This window comes from Ascaphus truei, unplaced genomic scaffold, assembly GCF_040206685.1.
Source record: "Ascaphus truei isolate aAscTru1 unplaced genomic scaffold, aAscTru1.hap1 HAP1_SCAFFOLD_997, whole genome shotgun sequence".
Classification (NCBI taxonomy): domain Eukaryota; kingdom Metazoa; phylum Chordata; class Amphibia; order Anura; family Ascaphidae; genus Ascaphus; species Ascaphus truei.
Genome location: NW_027457337.1, coordinates 113,392 through 133,249, shown reverse-complemented (window position 1 = coordinate 133,249; position 19,858 = coordinate 113,392). Strand labels below are relative to the sequence as shown.

Below are 19,858 nucleotides of genomic sequence, written 5' to 3'. Positions count from 1 at the left end.
CATGCACAACACGCATGTGTCGCAAAGTTACCAAATTTTTCCTTACATAAATTGCATGTTAATGTCACTGAATTATCTGCTTATCTGCCACCACACCACCCTTCCTCTTCACAACCACCATTCGTCTTACACCTTCCCCCACCCTTACTCTTTCCCCCCAAAAACCTACACACACCCTTCCTCTTTACAACTCCCACCTCCACCCTTCCTTTCCCCCCCATCCTTCCTTCCCCCAACCCCCATCCTTCCTTCCCCCAACACCCACAACCCTTCCTTTCCCACCCACCCCCCACCCTTCCTTTACCCCCCCCACCCTACCTTTACCACCCCCCAACCTTCCTTACCACCCCCCCACACTTCTTTACCAACCCCCCCACCCTTCCTTTCCCCACCGCCAACCCTTTCCTTTACCACCCCCCACACACCCTTCCTTTCCCCCCATCACCCTTCATTCCCCCCCTCGCCATTCATTCCCCCCCCACCCTTCATTCCCCCCCCCCACCCTTCATTTCCCCCCTCCACCCTTCATTTCCCCCCTCCACCCTTCATTTCCCCCCTCCACCCTTCATTTCCCCCCTCCACCCTTCATTTCCCCAACCCCCCACCCTTCATTTCCCCAACCCCCACCCTTCCTTCCCCCCCCACCCTTCCTTTCCCCCCCACCCTTCCTTCCCCCCCACCCTTCCTTCCCCCCCCACCCTTCCTTCCCCCCCCCCACCCTTCTTCCCCCCCACCCTTCTTACCCCCCCCACCCTTCTTTCCCCCCCACCCTTCTTTTCCCCCCCCACCCTTCTTTCCCCCCCCACCCTTCTTTCCCCCCCCACCCTTCTTTCCCCCCCCACCCTTCTTTCCCCCCTCCACCCTTCTTTCCCCCCCCACCCTTCTTTCCCCCCCACCTTTCCTTCCTCCCCCACCCACCCTTCCCCCCCCACCCTTCCTTCCCTCCCCACCCTTCCTTCCCTCCCCACCCTTCCTTTTCACCCCCACCCCAACCTTCCTTCCCCCCACCCTTCCTTCCCCCCCACCCTTCCTTCCCCCCCCCACCCCACACATCCTTTCCCCCCCACCCCACACTTCCTCCCCCCCCACCCCACACTTCCTTTCCCCCCCACCCCACCCTTTCTTTAACCACCACCACACCACCCTTCCTTTAACCACCACCACACCACCCTTCCTTTAACCACCACCACACCACCCCTTCCTTTCACCCCCCCATACCACCCTTCCTTTCACCACACCCACCCCACCCTTTCTTTCACCCCCCCACCCCACCCTTTCTTTCACCACCCCACCCTTTCTTTCACTCCCCCACCAACCCTTTCTTTCACCCCCCACCCCACCCTTTCTTTCACCCCCCCCACCTTTCCTTTCACCCATCCAACCCTTCCTTTCACCCACCCCACCCTTCCTTTCACCCACCCCACCCTTCCTTTCACCACCCCACCCTTCCTTTCACCCCCCCACCCTTCCTTTCACCCACCCCACCATTCCTTTCACCACCCCCACCCCACCCTTCCTTTCACCCACCCCACCCTTCCTTTCACCCACCCCACCCTTCCTTTCACCCACCCCACCCTTCCTTTCACCCACCTCACCCTTACTTTCACCCCCCCACCCCACCCTTCCTTTCACCCCCACCACCCCACCCTTCCTTTCACCCCCACCCTTCCTTTCACCCACCCCACCCTTCCTTTCACCCCCCCACCCCACCCTTCCTTTCACCCCTCCACCCCACCCTTCCTTTCACCCCCCCACCCCACCCTTCCTTTCACCAGCCCACCCTTCCTTTCACCCCCCACAACACCCTTCCTTTCACCCCCCCACCCTTTCTTTCCCCCATCCCTCCTTCCCCCCCATCCTTCCTTTCCCCCCCATCCTTCCTTTCCCCCCCACCCTTCCTTCACCCCCCCACCCACACTTCCTTTCACCCCCACCCTTCCTTTCACCCCCCCCCACCCTTCCTTTCACCCCCCCACCCTTCCTTTCACCCCCCGCCCTTCCTTTCACCCACCCCCCCACCCTTCCTTTCACCCCCCCACCCTTCCTTTCACCCCCCACCCTTCCTTTCACCCCCCCCACCCTTCCTTTCACCCCCCCCACCCTTCCTTTCACCCCCCCCCACCCTTCCTTTCACCCCCCCCACCCTTCCTTTCACCCCCCCCACCCTTCCTTTCACCCCCCCCACCCTTCCTTACACCCCCCCACCCTTCCTTTCACCCCCCCCACCCTTCCTTTCACCCCCCCACCCTTCCTTTCACCCCCCCCACCCTTCCTTTCACCCCCCCCACCCTTCCTTTCACCCCCCCACCCTTCCTTTCACCCCCCCACCCTTCCTTTCACACCCCCCCACCCTTCCTTTCACCCCCCCCCACCCTTCCTTTCACCCCCCCCACCCTTCCTTTCACCCCCCCCACCCTTCCTTCCTCCTCCCCCCCACCCTCCTCCTAGCGGATAATTTAACTCACGGGCAACGCCGGGTCTCTCAGCTAGTATATTTATATAGTCAAAGACGGGATGAAGGCACTCCCATTCGTTTAAACAAAACTGATGGGTTGGCACTTATTAGATTTATTAGTTCCAATATTTCAGTCTCCAACAGGACCATTAGCAAATACATATATACATATACATACATACATATACACACACACACACACACACACACACACACACACACACACACACACACACACACACACACACACACACACACACACACACACACACACACACACACACACACACACACACACACACATGCGTGTGGGAGTATGTTAATATATAGATATGTTTATAGAGAAAATAAAAGTGAGGATATATATATACAGCTCAACCCCGTTATAGCGCGATCCGTTACAACACGAATCCGCTTATAACGCGATGCACGCGCGGCTCCCAATTTTTGTATTTATGAATACTTTACAACACAATTATTGGTATCTTAAATACTTTATTGTACAATGCATACAATCGTACATTATTTCTAACGCGATCCGCTTATAACGCGATGTGATTCTTTGGACCCCAAGCACAGCGTTATAGGGGGGTTGAGCTGTATATACTGTATATATATCTTTAATATTTTATTTTGAAAGTTAGAAATAATACCAATTCCAAGACAAAGAGCTAAATTGTCAGCAAAAAATAATAAACATGTTAGATTTTTGTATATATGTTTTCCATGAATACATTTACTTGACATATTTATATGTATATTTTGCTCCTCAGACACCAGTAATTAGCAGTACGGGAAGTTTATGTTATGGAGAAAGCAGTGTGTAAGGTGCTGTCAAGAATTCTTACCTTATGTTACACATTGTGTGCTTGAGACGCCCTCTTATTATGTAACGGGAATGTGCCACTGACCCTATTAACTTATACTATAAACCCCATGCTTGAGACGAGAGGACGATTCCACTGATTCTATATACTGATAATATAAACACAGTGTGTCAGGCCCTCTTATCACAAACTGAAGATGCCAGTGACGCTATTAACATACATTATAAATCCTGAGTGTGAGACGCCCTCTATTACATAAGAGGAAAGTTTCACTGAAGCCCCCTTGTCCCATAACAGGGAGGGGCCACTGCCCTTTTTACCTTATATTATAAATCCCTTGCATAAGACCACCTGTTATCACATTAGACCAGTGTTTCCCAACTCCAGTCCTCAGGGAACCCCAACAGGCCAGGTCTTAAGGATATCCCTACTCCAGCACAGGTGGGTCCGTCAGCGGCTCAGTCATTTTGATTGACCCACCTGTGCTGGAGTAGGGATATCCTTAACACCTGCCCTGTTGGGGTTCCCTGAGGACTGGAGTTGGGAAACACTGCATTAGAGGATGGAGCCACTGACCCTATCAATGGGTGATTCCAAGAGCAGAACATTCCATGTATGAGACCGCTCCCTATTGGGAAGTGACGGACTTCATTTAGCATTCTGGATGTTAAAATGTTCATTGTGCCATTGGAGATTGTAACAGGGAAACCGCTCTTTTTCAGGTTGTAGAATATCTTCTCCTCTACCTGAAATTTGAAGGACAGAGAAAGACGGGAATCAAGTCGGCATACAGAACAATATCTATATCTTTAAAGGCAGACACGTCCGACCACGACCCAGGCCATGTTCTTTGTGTCACAACCAGTACGTATACCATGGAGTATTAGGTCACTTTGCTTCTGCCTGGGACTGGCCCCGTCAGATGAGAAAAAGGGAACTGGCGAAAACAATTTGTCGATCTGCCGGGTGCTTAGCAAAGTTGTGATAGTTGAATCATGAATGTGGCGATGATACGGTCCTGTGAATGATCAGGAAAATATTATTTATAAAGGGCCGCAAAGTTGATCCTTTAACCCATTAAGCACGTCCCTGTCATTAGGTCACTTTGCTCCTATGTAGGACAGACCTTTTAACCCAGGGGTGCACAAAGTTTTCCCTGTGCGCACCCCTGCCTGCTCTCCTCTGTGTTTCGCGTCCCCCTCCTGCCCGACCCTGGCATCAAATGACGCGCTGGGTCATGTGACGTCACGTTGATGTCACGTGACCCTGCGGCGTCATTTAATGCCAGGTTACCATGACTATGCGTTGCTGGAAGGTAAGGTAAGTGTGTTATAGGGGCCTCACGAGGACCCCTGCATATAATTTAAATGCCTTGGGGGAGAATGTGGGACCTCTATAACTGCCGTGGCCCCCCCAGAAAATCTTGCGCCCCCAGTTTGTGCACCCCTGCTTTAACCCATTAAACATGTCACTGTCATTAGATCACTTTGCTCCTAGGTGGGACTGACCCTTTAACCCATTAAACACGTCCCTGTCATTAGGTCTCTTTCCTCCTACGTGGGACTGAATTTGTAATTACAGTACCATTATTTTACAGTTTCAGTTGGTGGAGATATATTGCACAAGGACATCTTTAAAGATCTTCAAATGGGTAAGGATTTAAACTATTAAAGTCTATGGGTGCAGCTGATGCTGTCTTTTAAAAGGGTGATCCTATTAATGCTACAACATAGCAACCTCCGGCACTAGAGATGTCCCTAGGCAAATTATAATTTTTAACACTAAAATAAAAAATTGTAAAATGAGCAGGACATATTTAGAGGCAATACTTTATTTATTTAGAAAATAGTTTGTCACAGGCGAAATACATTGATATTTACCACGCCTTTTGAGGTAAGTCCTGGTTACAGAATATCGTGAGGACATCGTTAGATATTACTGTTAAAAACATGTTCATAGTGAGAAACAGCAGAAGTATTGAAATATCTTTAACAGGTGTTGGTTTTCAGAGACTCAGGTAAATTGGTCCATATGAGAGGTGCGGGTAAGAGAAGAAAGTTGTCTCCTGGAGGTGGAATTCAGGCGCTACGGGCTGTGTACAGTAAGGGTGAGGAGTTTAGATGGGTAATCTGTCCAGAAAACGTTTTAACGTTAGACAGGACAAATTGACCTTGCGTTTGGACTCGAGAGATAGCCAACCCATCCCAGTCACCATACCACAATGCGGGGTACTGTAGTTACATAAGACGAAACGGCATTTTGAATTGTATAGATTATTGAGTTTGCTGAGGTGGATTTGGGGTGCTGTGCATACTTGAAAACGTATTACATATACTCAATGTATTACTTTGTGGTAAAACATTTGATAAATAAATAAAATACACAGTATCCCCATAGATAATAATTGGCATTAGCATCTCTTGTGCACTGCGTTTTCTGACCATGGCAGTTAGGCAGGATTTATTTCTGTAAGGTGGGCCTAGCTTGTTGTATATTTTGGATATCCGCATGTCAATATGAAAACCAAAGGTTACTTGTGAATTTAGCCATATACCCAAATATTTCAGCCTGATAGCAGGCTAGCTTAGCGTTAGAGTTTGCGCTCATCAGTATATCTTTAGACGTTTAGCCTTTGTCCCCAGTACCATGGTTACTGTTTTGTCAGTGTTTAAAAATGTTTGTTTTGAGTGAGCCGGCATTCGACCTTTGAGAAATCAGATTGCAGAACACATTCAAGGTCACAGAGGCTGGAGCATCAGCATACGTTGTATGCATAAAAGCTGTCCTACAAACTGTGGACAGGGTAAAGACAGGACTCCAGAACCGATCATTTAGTGACCCCACTGGTAACATCTATGTGGTTAGAGTTAGAGCCAGCGATAGACACATATTGTGACCTTTATGACAAACCAGTTTAGGGAAACTCCAGAGCACCGAAGCTTGTTCAACATGATACAGTGGTCAACAGCCTTTGCAAAATCTATGAATATTGGACCAGTGTAATTCCCATGTTCCTTTTCTCCCTGGATCTCATTGCATACTTTAAAGAGGTTTGATATGGAGTGATTTGGGTGAACGCCAGACTAGAATTAACTAAGAAAATTTAACTTTTTAGACAGTTGCTTAGTTGGGTATGACAATTACTTTGGACAGTATAGGTTGTCTAGAGCCGGGGTGCGCAAACTGAGGGGCGGGAGATTTTGCTGGGGGGCGCGGGCGGTTGCCGAGGTCCCGCATGCTTCCCCACTGCATTTAAATGAAATGCCGGGGGATCGCGTGAGGCCTCTGCAACACTTTACTAACCCAGATTCAGCCGTTCTGTGATGCGTCGCCATGGCAACGCAGCGTCAAATGACCCACGGGGTCATGTGACGTGACACGCATCAAATGACGTCACGACCCCGCAGCGCCATTTGCCGCAGCTCTAAGGTAGGGAGGGGGGGTGCGGGCGACGCAGCAGGGAAGATAAGGGGGCGCAACACAAAACGTTTGTGCTCCCCTGGTCTAGAGCAAGGGTGCGCAAAGTGGACGGCGTGAGATTTTTGTTTGGGGGGGGGGGGGGCACGGCTGTTACAGAGGCCCCTGAAGGCCTGTAGTTTGAGTTCCAGCGAGGCTTTGTCATGGCAACGTAACGTCACATGAACCCGCTGTGTCATTTGACGCCAGAGCCGTGCAGGGGGGGGGGGGGCGCAAGCCAAAGGAGACGCAAGCCAAAGGAGAGAGGAGACGGGGGCGCATGAGGGAAACTTTGCGCACCCCTTCTCTAGAGATTGGTCTGTACTGTAGTTGGAAACATTGCTTTTTTAACCACTTTTGAACATTTGGATGACAGGAGCAGTTTTCAAGGCTTTGAGATATCACCAGAAGATAACATAGAGTTGATTAAGGATGCTATTGGTTTAGCAATGACAGGCGCACTAAGACAATGGGTTGTTTACTTTTAGTATTAGGACCCCTGTGTAATCTCATTTTCAGCTCCTGGGATACATGGACATTGGTGAGTACAGTCGGGAGGGGGTACAGATATACGAGTGGGGTTGAGTATTATGGTCACGATTGTGTCTAGATAATAAGGAAGTGGCTCCTCCCACAAAGTATTCAATATATTATTGAGAGCCTACCAGAATATTTCAGGATTTGATGTGTTTAGATATAAATGTTCAGAGTAATATTGGGCTTTTTTTAGTCTTGTCTGCTTTGAGCATGTATTCCGCATGTATTTGTCATTATTTAGGTCATTGGTAGAGTCAATTAATTTGACTCTATTCCACAAAGCATTGCTAAAGCAGTACGGGTCAGTAAGATCCCATGTAGCCCAGGGAAGATAGACCTCACAGATTCTGTGTCACGGAGCTGGGATAGCACAACATTTTAGGTAACAGATTGGAAATACTCAAGTGTGAGATCAGTCAGGTATCAAATTGATTTTATACCACGGGCCGTTAGTGAAGTCTTCAAGAAATTGCTAACGATGTACATTTCTACATGTTGTAGTGAGTAGTATTGTAGGGCTCGGTTTGAACAGTTTGATTTTACGTACACAATACGCTTATTGCACGGTCACTGAACATTTCCGATAAATACCAGAGCATTGGATTCTGGTTAAATTGATCTAATCTAGCGATGACTATTGGTATGATTTTAGATTGGTTCGCGTTGGTTGAGAAATTAATTGTTACGTTTAGAGACTTGAATTGTGATTAGATTTTGTTTTTAGGGTAAAACCAATTAAGGTTGATGTTGTTAAGAACAGCTCACTGTTTCCAGAGAATAAATATTACTGAGAAGGTTAGACAGAGAGGGATTGTAGTGGGTGCTTTTCGGGGTTGTAGATTCCAGCAATACTGGTTTAGAGAAATAGAGGCACATTTTATGAGACTTGGGGGCTATTTAAGAAAATAGTCTGAAGATGATATATGATTATTATATTGTGTATATTATCATTTCCTTAATATCACTAATCCCTAACTATTTGTACTAAAGCAGTAAGTTATATACAGAAGTTAACATACAGTTTATATACTGTAATATATAAAATGTTGGTGATGGCAAATTGTTTAAACACAAAAACACACTTATCTATATATTGTCTTTGTAGAGGTAAAACGTATTAAATGCTTTTTGGCAAAAACTCACTAAGTGCACTTCTTCCAGACTTAAAATTTCTTGATATTTCTATTGAAAAACGTATTAAGTGCTAATTAAGTCATCGTTTAGAGTTACCAAAATATAAAACTCATTAACTAAGATTTTGAAATAATGTCAAAAAGAACATTGAATCGCCTTTTCCCCGGTACTCACAGAATGTAGTTAGTGACTTTTACCTATACAACGACGATATATTCTGATTGACTGACTAATACTCACAACACAGCCTATATCATATTACGCCTTGTTATCTATTATCATGATAGGTCACTAAATACAATTAACACTGAGTTTACTTGTGTATTTGTTTATGTGATCCAAGCTCAGAGCGTTTTCCTAATTACTGCAAAAACTGCCGCGCGAAACGCACGGGCGCTAAAACTCAACTAAAAAACCCAATTCGTCTCTTTGCTAAAGATTGCATATCCATAAATGGAGGATAGATAAAGCCAGGGTTTTGGGACCCAGGTTTCAGAATTACACATATAAAGTCTTCAGAGGGATCGGGGACTAGTGCTGATTTAAAAGACACATTTAACATTTATTCAATATCCTCATATAACATTTTAACTTGTGGTTTCTGCAGATATGCTCTTGTTACTGACTACCTTCCCAATTCGAATAATACATCATCGTAAAGAAAACGACTGTCCTCATAGTTTGATGGAAGTGACACTTCTCCGATTAGATTTTGAGGTTTGTGTTATTCAGTTTTAATTACCTGATAATCTGTAGTTGGGAGATCATTTTACATTATATTTGAAACCAGGACTATCTGATCCTGCCCCTGATAATCTGCAGTCAGGAGGTCACTCTACATTAGATATAAACTCAGGACTGTTTGAGCCTGTCCCTGATAATCTAGAGTCAGTTCATTTTACATTAGATATAAACCCAGGACTGTCTGATCATGTCTTTTTTAATCTGGAGTAAGGAAATCATTCCAGATTAGATATAAACTCAGTACCTCGCCCTTCTAACCCCAGACCCTGGCTAAATTTCTAACGTGCATGCTGCGTTCCTCCACTCGTTTCTCTGAACGTCACTGGAGGAAATCTCACACTCTCGCAGACTTCCTTCACGGCAAATTTATGCTATCCTGTTTCAACTCTGCCCTCTCTCAAGCTAAACAAACCTACTTTTCTTCACTAATCAATACGCACAAATCTAACCCACGACGACTCTTTTCTGTCTTTGACTCTCTACTCAAACCACCCTCAGATGCCTCTTCTTCTTCCTCCATCACACCTCAGAACTTTGCTGACTATTTTAAGGAAAAAGTGGAATCCATACGTCAGAACATCTCCTCTGTTTCCTCCTCCCATCCAACACCGCTTCCCAACTCTCCTGCCTTCCTTGACTCTTTTTCCGCTGTCTAAGAGGAGGATGTGTCACTGCTGATCTCCTCCTCTCCCTCTACCACTTGCCCTCTTGACCCCATTCCCCCTCATCTCCTAAAACCTCTTGTTCCTACTATAACCCCTACGCACACACACATTTTTAACTCTTCACTCTACTCTGGTACCTTTCCCTCCTCCTTCAAACATGCAACAGTTATACCATTACTCAAAAACAGCAAGCTTGACCCTTCCTGTATTTCTAACTATCGACCTGTCTCCCTCCTGCCTTTTGCCTCTAAACTCCTTGAACGTCTTGTATTCTCTCGCTTGCTCCACTTTCTCAACACTCATTTTCTCCTAGACCATCTACAATCTGGCTTCCGCACTGCTCACTCGACTGAAACAGCCCTCACTAAAATAACTGATGACCTCCATGCTGCCAAAGACAGAGGTCATTACACTCTGCTCATATTACTCGACCTCTCGGCAGCAATTGACACCGTGGACCACCCTCTTCTCCTTCACATTCTCCATACTCTTGGTATTCGGAACAAAGCTCTATCCTGGATCTCCTCTTACTTCTCCCATCGTACTTTCAGTGTGTAAGGAATCCTCTCCTGGCTTTGATTCTAGCCTTGCAGACCTCTGCAGTTACAAAAGCTTCCTCTGGCAAACAATGGCACATGTGTTGCCTCTAATTGCAGCTTCTGCCCTGTGCTCCATCATTGGAGGAATGCTCACACACCATCCCCCTGTGATTGGATCTCTGCCCTTTATATGTTGGGCTTTGGCTCTGAATCAGAGCCGAGCATAATCCTTCTCTGGACGTTACTGTCTCTGCCACAAGCCGTCTGGCTTGTCTCCTTGTGTACTAACCTCTCTAGTTCTCATCTCTAGTTCCTGAGTATCCGGAGGCCTGCTGCTAGTTCCACGCAGAGGCCTGTTCCTGAGTATCCTCAGGCCTGCTACTACTCTCCACGTAGAGGCCTGTGTTTCCTGAGTATCCTGAGGCCTGCTACTACTCTTCACGTAGAGGCCTGTGTTTCCTGATTATCCTGAGGCTTGTTGCTACTCTCCACGCGACCTGTTCCTGACTCCTGTGCTGAAGCGTTGTTTAGCCAGCACAGATTCCTGGTACCTGCTGCATTCTCTCCTAGCAGAGGTTATCCTTCGTTTCCTGAAGCCTGCTGCTATTCTCCACGCAGAGGCCTGCTTTGGACTTCTGTGCTGAAGCGTTGGTTTTCCCCGACGCTGCCCCGCGGTGTACTTCGGCCAGCCTGTTGTCTCCCCCTGCTGAGACCGGCGTCATGGGCCGAGCCCGCTCCTCGTGCAGAGGCCACCCCCGCGCTCACGCTCCTAAGCTGAAGCGGGGAACTCCTGACTACCTGTTGCCGAACTCCTGCTTGAATAACGACGATGCTGCCTTCTCCAATCCTGACCCTGCTATGTACGACTATGAACTGTGCACTCCGGATCAGTCTGCGCGGACTAATGTCGGTGATTATATAACCCCACCTCAGCCTCGCAGTCCGGTCCCGGTTTGTGGCGAGCACAATCGTAACACAGTGTCTCTTCTGCTAACACGTCCTCCTCCTCTATCGATCTCTCTGTGGGGGTACCCCGGGGCTCTGTCCTGGGACCCCTTCTCTTTTCCTGTACACACTTTCTCTAGGTGACCTAATCACATCTCTTTGGTTTAAATATCACCTCTATGCTGACGACACTCAAATGTACTTTTCAACCCCTGACCTTACACCTGCTATACAGACCAAAGTTTTTGAATGGCTCTCTTCAATATCATCCTGGATGGCCCTATACCGACTTAAACTTAACATGGCAAAAACAGAGCTCCTCATACTTCCTCCCAAACCTGGCCCTACTACCTCCTTCCACATTACTGTTGGTAGTACTATCATTCACCCAGTAGCCCAAGCACGCTGCATAGGGGTCACACGACTCCTCTCTCACATTCTCTGCTCACATGCAAAACGTTTCTAAAACCTGTCGCTTTTGCCTCTGCAATATTACAAAGATACGCCCTTTCCTCTGTTGTTCGACTGCTAAAACTCTGACTCAGGCCCTCATTCTCTCCCGTATCGATTACTGCAACCTCCTGTTGTCCGGCTGCAATGTGTTTCATCGCAGCCAGCGTGAGCACCCGCTCAGCGTCACCCTGGCCGCAGCCTAAGGCCTGGGACATAGTACGGTGAGCCTTGCTGAGCCGTGCTGAGCCACGCGGAGCAGATGCACTAACCCCCTGCATCTGTCATCAGCGCGGCTTTAGAAGCCACTCTGCATGCGTGCGGAGGCTCAGATATTTTGGAGAGACAGGCAAAGCGGAGGAGAGGTCACGTGACCGCTCACATCCAATGGGAGCGAGGAACTAGCCCCGCCTTCCGCCACGCCACGTTCCGCCTCCGTCCCCGCCCCCAAAGCGCGCTCACTGCCTCACCTGCCAGGACACAAAAAAGCTCCAGTTTGAGCAGGCGAGGCAGAGCAGGAGCGTGGATCAGCGCGGCCCGAGGCACCATGCCCGAGGCCTAAGGCCAGGTCCCCGCTGGCTACTGCAGCGCCCACTGTTGGGGACGCTGCAGGGACAATAGCCGCTGCACAATGGGACCGGGCCCGCTGCAAGGGGGGGGCGCTGAGCTCTGCCGACAGTGACTCCTGCTCGCAAGAGAATTGTGATCAGGAGTCGCGACAGAGCGCTAAGCCACGCCCCCCCGGCGGTTCAGCCAATGAGGGCGAACCTGCCGGGTGACGTCACGGCCGTGCCCCCTACCCCGTCACGCCCCCCTGTCTTTTGGTCTGCAGCTCCCTGCAGACCAGGGGAATCGGCTGCACGCGCCGCCAGCCTCGCTGACGCGCATGCAGCGCAGGTACTGTGGCCGCAGCCTTAGAGACAAATATGAAGAGTCAAGAGACTCTTCTGCTAAACCTGGTGATATTGAATGTGGATTTGTTCATGCATCTGTACCTGGGGGATTCCCCGCTCTCCAGGGTTCTCATATTTGTAGTTTTTAGCTGATTTAAATTGAAAAAGAATGTATTTATTATCGAATATAGATTATTATTTATATTCTATGGATTACACACTAAATATGTGTAATTTTCAAAATAGGGCCTCCCCCCAAAAAAGCAGCGTGGACTGCCGCCTTGATGTAAAATTGTTGATAAAGGTGGTTTTAATGTAGATTGTCCTCAGAAATTCCTACTGCCCGTATGTAAAAGTATTAGTCAATTTTCTGTTATTATAAATTATACTATTGTATTTATTTATGATTTACACTAAATTAACAGTAAATTCTCTCTGCTTTATTTTTCAAATGATAGTTGACCCGTCTCCCCTACAATCTATCCTAAACGCTGCTGCTAGAATCACTCTACTCTTTCCTAAATCTGTCTCAGCGTCTCCCCTCCTGAAATCCCTCTCCTGGCTTCCGATTAAATTACGTATGTCACACTCAATTCTCCTCCTCACTTTTAAAGCTTTACACTCTTCTGCCCCTCCTTACATCTCAGCCCTAATTTCTCGCTATGCACCATCCCGACTATTGCGTTCTGCTCAAGGATGTCTTCTCTCTACCCCCTTTGTATCTAAAGCCCTCACCGCCTTAAACCTTTCTCACTGACTGCCCCACACCTCTGGAATGCCCTTCCCCTCAATACCCGACTAGCACCCTCTCTATCCACCTTTAAGACTCACCTTAAGACACACTTGCTTAAAGAAGCATATGAGTAGCACCGTGGATAATAATTGACACATGGTACATAAAGCTTGGCTCCCTGCAGACGCACTTACCAGAACGCCCTCCTGCTGTCTCTGTACGTTCTTCCTACCTACCAATTAGATTGTAAGCTCCTCGGAGCAGGGACTCCACTTCCAAAATTTCACTTTTATGTCTGAAGCACTTATTCCCATGATCTTTTATTTGTATTATTTGTTATTTATATGATTGTCACGTGTATTACTGCTGTGAAGCGCTATTTACACTAATAGCGCAATATAAATAAAGACATACACACATACATTTGAGCCTTTCCCTGATAATCTTGAGTCAAAAGGTCTCCCTACATTAGATACAAACGGAAGACTGTCTGAGATTTTCCCTGATAATCCTATTTGATAACTAAATGAACCCTTTTAATATATGTTTCCTTACTTGTAATGTGTGATTTTTTTATAGGTGCATGACACAAAAGCTAAACTGAGAACAGAGTGTTTGGAAATACTACAATTTCTATACAGGGTCAGCATTGTACACCCTAAGGTAGATATACTAATGTTCTTTTTTCCAGTTTAAAGAAATGTGTACATATGTGTTGTGTATGTGTATAGATAAACGTATGTAATTAACATTTTGAAGTGGCAAAAAATGTGATATGGTTTCTCTGGGCATTGAACCCAGGATCGTCTGTGTATGAATCAGATGTGGTAACCACTACACTATAGAACTGTAAGGCTGCGAGCACGCTGGAGCTTGTGCGCGCCGACGTCACACTCCCTCCTCGGCTGGGAGATTTGTGCCTGGCTTGGTGCGTGTGCAGGGCGGCGTGTTGGGGGGCGCAGCCATGACGTCACGGAGCTGGTTCGCCCTCATTGGGCGAACCGCTCACGTGACGTGCCAGCGAGAGGCAAATTCAATTTTGCTTGGTTTGGCAAGCAGCTACGCGCCCAGCATGCACAGGCGCTCGCTCACGCTGACCACACACATTGCTGCAATGTGTTTCATCGCGGTCAGCGTGAGCACCCGCTCAGCGTCACCCTGGCCGCAGCCTAAGGCCTGGGACATAGTACGGTGAGCCTTGCTGAGCCGTGCTGAGCTACGCTGAGCAGATGCACTTACCCACTGCATCTGTCATCAGCGCGGCTTTAGCAGCCACTCCGCATGCGTGCGGAGGCTCAGATATTTTGGAGAGACAGGCAAATTTAAAATTTGCCGCTCGGGAGCGGAGGAGCGGTCACGTGACCGCTCACATCCAATGGGAGCGAGGGACTAGCCCCGCCTCCCGCCTCCGCCCCCGCCCCCAAAGCGCGCTCACTGCCTCACCTGCCAGGACACAAAAAAGCTCCAGTTTGAGCAGGCGAGGCAGAGCAGGAGCGTGGATCAGCGCGGCCCAAGGCACCATCCCCGAGGCCTAAGGCCAGGTCCCCGCTGGCTACTGCAGCGCCCGCAGTTGGGGACGCTGCAGGGACAATAGCCGCTGCACAATGGGACCGGTACCGCTGCGAGGGGGGGGCGCTGCGCTCTGCTGACAGTGACTCCTGCTCGCAAGAGAGTTGTGATCAGGAGTCGCGACGGAGTGCTAAGCCACGCCCCCCCGGCGGTTCAGCCAATGAGGGCGAACCTGCCGGGTGACGTCACGGCCGCACCCCCTCCCCCGTCACCCCTCCCCCCCCCCCTGTCTTTTGGTCTGCAGCTCCCTGCAGACCAGGGGAATCAGATGCACGCGCCGCCAGCCTCGCTGACGCGCATGCAGCGCAGGTACTGTGGCCGCAGCCTTAGAGACAAAAATGAAGAGTCAAGAGGCTCTTCTGCTAAACCTGGTGATATTGAATGTGGATTTGTTCATGCATCTGTACCTGGGGGATTCCCCGCTCTCCAGGGTTCTCATATTTGTAGTTTTTAGCGGATTTAAATTGAAAAGGAATGTATTTATTATCGAATATAGATTATTATTTATATTCTATGGATTACACACTAAATATGTGTAATTATCAAAATAGGGCCTCCCCCCAAAAAAGCAGCGTGGACTGCCGCCTTGATGTAAAATTGTTGATAAAGGTGGTTTTAATGTAGATTGTCCTCAGAAATTCCTACTGCCCGTATGTAAAAGTATTAGTCAATTTTCTGTTATTATAAATGATACTATTGTATTTATTTATGATTTACACTAAATTAACAGTAAATTCTCTGCCTTATTTTTCAAATGATAGTTGACCCGTTTAAAACTAATTTCATGGTTCCACTGGGGATCGAACCCAGGACCTTCTGCGTGTAAAGCAGACGTGATAACCACTACACTATGGAACCATATGAATGCCTGACTGAACAGGAACAGATATTTCCCGGTTCAAATCCCGGTGGACACATTTGAAAAAAATTAAGTTTTACCCTAATTTCAAATTGTTAGGAATATTTATGTATTATACTGTATATCATAATGTGTAGGTGTCATTAGTCAAATAGATACAGCGGACGAATTGTAATTACCCGATAAGAACAGAATTAAAAATACCTGACGCAAATAAGATACTGATTCATTTTTAAACAAGCAGCATATAGGAATGCAATGTAAGGCTAGTTACAGCTTTCTAAGGCTAAGTCCATGCTGCCGCAGACCGCGCGGAGGCGTCCGTGTGGGGCGCGATCACATTGCCTTATGGCATTGATCGCGCCTCTAGACTCTAAAGTGGTTATATACCACTTTACACATAATTGATCTAGAGTCCTGTGTCCAGTTCTAGAGGTCATATCCCAAGTAAGACATAGGGAGATGGTGATACTACTTTGCTGATCATATTCAGACCTCATCTAGCAGCTGTGGTTGTCACAGATATAGAAGGCCTGTCATCCAATGAGTGAGACCACCATCCCAATAAGTGAGAGATCCTTGCATTAAGTGAGACATCTTTCCGATGAGTAAGACACATTTGTCATGAGCGAGACTGTGTGACTAACTTCTCATAAGCAAGACTACCTTTTAGTGAATAGGACTCTTGTTGAACACAGTGTTATTAGACGAAAGCACCCGATGGTGTGATAAATTCAAATGACCGCTATTGCTGTACAACCATTGTCTTTCAACATGTGAGACTTTTCCAATGTGGTTATCACACCTGCTTTACAAAAAAACAACAACAAGTTGCGTTAAAGGTGGTTCCACTGGGGATCGAACCCAGGACCTTCTGCGTGTAAAGCAGACGTGATAACCACTACACTATGGAACCATATGAATGCCTGACTGAACAGGAACAGATATTTCCCGGTTCAAATCCCGGTGGACACATTTGAAAAAAATTATGTTTTACCCTAATTTTAAATTGTTAGGAATATTTATGTATTATACTGTATATCATAATGTGTAGGTGTCATTAGTCAAATAGATACAGCGGACGAATTGTAATTACCAGATAAGAACAGAATTGAAAAGACCTGACGCAAATAAGATACTGATTCATTTTTAAACAGGCAGCATATAGGAATGCAATGTAAGGCTAGTTACAGCTTTCTAAGGCTAAGTCCATGCTGCCGCAGACCGCGCGGAGGCGTCCGTGTGGGGCGCGATCACATTGCCTTAATGCATTGATCGCGCCCATAGACCGTGCTGGCGCACGCACGACAGCAGGAGGGGGCAAACAGTTCACATGAGCGGTTCGCCCAATGAGGCCGAACCAGCTCCATGACGCCCCTAGACACACCCCCCACAGCGAGTCTAGCATGGCCAAAAAACGCACTCGCTTCACGCTGGTGACGTCACGCAGGCACACGCCTCCGCTCGGACTAAAGCTGTATGGACGCAGCCTAAGAAAGCGAATTCTTTTGATAAATTGAATCTGGAATTGAAATGGCTACACTTGCAGATTGAAACCCTGCTCTTCTGAGTGTAAAAGAGAGAAACTGGTTTATCACCACAAGGCAGACTGCAGCTTTTTGGACCAAGGAAATGTTTAAAGATAAAAAGATCATTTAAAAGTCCTTATACTGAAAAAAACAATACTTTTGAACAACATTGTTATATAAATGAATACATTCTTTTTTAGATAACACTTCATTACTGCGTGAGAATAGATGCTGCAGTCTCCTGGAAAACTTTCAGGTAGGTCTCTATGTCACTTTTTCCAGATGAAAAAAGGAGGCAGCGTCTTTGATGAAAGCTTTGTTCTAGGTATAGCAAATTAGCAGGAGTATTTCTGTGAACCACTGTGTATTGCTGCTATGTAAATTTAGAATCTCAAAATACAAAATATAATTGATTTGACGGTCCTTGATAGAGCGCTGTGTACCACGAAACGTGTTGGAGGCTTAAGTAGGGTGACCATATTTTGTCCCGGCGTTAACCGGGACAAATGTCACGCATGGTCAGTTGGCAAGTGCCGAGAGCGCATGCGCGAAGAGCGCTTGCCGACCGTGCATGCGCGATTGGCACCTGCCGACTGCGCTTGCGTGAATGGCGTTTGCCGGTCGCTCACGCGCATGCACGATCGGCACCAGCCAGCTGCTGGTGCACATGCGTGAACCCGGGACAGCACCCGAAAAAAACGGGACATCTGGTCACTCTAGGGTTAAGTGCCTCCTTGTTACTATTACTCAATAAAAGTGCCTTTTTATGATACATACTAGCCCACATCACATATTTTTGTAGTGCTCTGCCATTTACAAAATAGCTTTTCGACATTATATAGTATACTACATATGCCCTCATGTACAAATCTTTGCCTACCTTTCTCTTACTGAGATGGAATCACGCCGGCAGACACGTAAGTGTCAGTTCTCTTGCTGGCCATACTGGCTTAGGCCTATTCTTGGTAGAGCTATTCTTGCTTGTATCTGTCACCGACCGAGTTGTTGCCTCAGGCCCTTGCCGATCTGTAAGGGGCAGCCGGTCATTATTGCCGCTTTCTCAGCCTTAGCACATGAGTCCCATCTTCACAAGTAACACACAGACTGCATGCTCTACTCCAGGGGTGCGCAAACTTTTTAGTCTTCGCACCACTGCCTGCTCTCCCCCCCTGCTCGTTCCCCCCCGCTTACCTTGTCACCGACGTCATTTGATGCCACCTTGCCATGGCGGTTACCAGAAGCCGCCGGAGATCAGGTAATGGAACTTACCGAGGCCTCGCGCGCAATCCCCCGGCATTTCATTGAAATGCTTTGGGGAAGAGTGTGGGGCCTCTGTAAGCGCCGCGCTCCCCCCAGAAAGTCTCGCGCCCCCCCAGTTTGCGCACCCCTGCTGTGCTTTCACACTGAAAATCTGTATGTCAATGGATGTTACAGAGGCGACACTGTTTATTCTAATTCGGCTAGAGCCGCAGGCCGCGAGGTTTCCCGGCTTTTGCATTGATTTCCCTCGGCGTGTGACGCGCGGTCACGCTTCATCGGGAGCATGCGCGCATGGCGCGCGTGCCCAGGGCTCCCCGAGGGAGCCCTGGGTTGCTCCTAATGTGGGGGATGGCGGTGGGGGGTTCCGGGGGACCCGGCGGACCCGGAGAGGGGAGGGGGAAGCCCCGATCGGAGGACCGATCCTCCGAGGCTCTGGCGCGCGCACGGGACACCTCGGCGCGCGCCCGGTATCTGTCGCGGCCGAGACCGGGTAAATGTTAGAATAAACTCGGCCGCGACAGTAGTTCTCAAACACAATTTATTCTTCCACTGATAAAGGCGAGTGAAAAAAAATGCCCTTCAAAAAGTAAAAGTTCATCTTATCTTGAAAAAAAAAAGATCTAAAAAGTTCTTCAAACTTAAAGTTTGAGCCGATTCATTTTGTTTCTTTAATGTAACATATTTCATAATGGTGCATGTGAAAACAAAGGGGGATCTTTACGTGAGAGGGCACCCGCTTTACCGTTGCTTTCCCCTGGTATGTAGGTTACGGTAAAACGGAAATGGGAAAAGTATAAGGCCCAGCGGGCTAAACGCTGGTTGGTGCATTGGTTTTTATGAGCTGTCCATAATTCAACCTCATGTTCGGCACCCTCCTATAAGTGTCTGCATGCTAGGAACGCTGCCCGGATAGCTAGCAGTTCTTTCTCCATAATGGTATCATTAACTTTGGCGCTAAGAAGGGTGGGAGAGAATGAAGGGGGGATGGAGGGTGGGAGAGAGAGAAGGGGGGTGGAGGGTGGGAGAGAGAAGGGGGTGGAGGGGAGAGAACGGGGGGGGGGGAGCGAGAGAGAAGAGGGGTAGAGAGAACGGGGGGGGAGCGAGAGAGAACGGGGCGAGAGAGAGAAGGCAGGGTGAGAAAAGGGGAGAGAGAAGGGGCGATAGAGAGAAGGGGGGAGAGACAGAGACAGGGAAGGGGGGAGAAAAAGAGAAGGGGGGAGGGGAGAGATAGAGAAGGGAGGAAAGAGAGAGAAGGCGTAGAGA

At 48.0% G+C, this 19,858-nt stretch overlaps 1 protein-coding gene and 2 non-coding genes across 7 annotated transcripts in view; 1 reads left to right on the top strand and 2 right to left on the bottom strand.

The window, feature by feature from the left end:
- Nucleotides 1-3,130: 3,130 nt before the first annotated feature.
- TOP6BL (TOP6B like initiator of meiotic double strand breaks) overlaps nucleotides 3,131-19,858 on the top strand; it is a 108,984-nt gene continuing 92,256 nt past the window's right edge. For 2 of the 5 annotated variants that reach the window (XM_075585243.1, XM_075585244.1), the window contains exons 1-6: nucleotides 3,131-3,283; nucleotides 4,005-4,146; nucleotides 4,880-4,933; nucleotides 9,017-9,126; nucleotides 13,958-14,041; nucleotides 17,536-17,591. In XM_075585243.1, coding sequence (XP_075441358.1) covers nucleotides 3,263-3,283; nucleotides 4,005-4,146; nucleotides 4,880-4,933; nucleotides 9,017-9,126; nucleotides 13,958-14,041; nucleotides 17,536-17,591 — 467 coding nt within the window. In that variant the 5' untranslated portion in view covers nucleotides 3,131-3,262. The remainder of the gene's footprint in view (nucleotides 3,284-4,004; nucleotides 4,147-4,879; nucleotides 4,934-9,016; nucleotides 9,127-13,957; nucleotides 14,042-17,535; nucleotides 17,592-19,858) is intronic. The other 3 variants (XM_075585241.1, XM_075585242.1, XM_075585240.1) reach the window with 3 other exon arrangements.
- On the bottom strand, nucleotides 15,733-15,805 carry TRNAV-UAC (transfer RNA valine (anticodon UAC)). The gene has a single exon. It is a non-coding gene; the product is annotated as a tRNA-Val (tRNA).
- Nucleotides 16,650-16,722, bottom strand: TRNAV-UAC (transfer RNA valine (anticodon UAC)). The gene has a single exon. It is a non-coding gene; the product is annotated as a tRNA-Val (tRNA).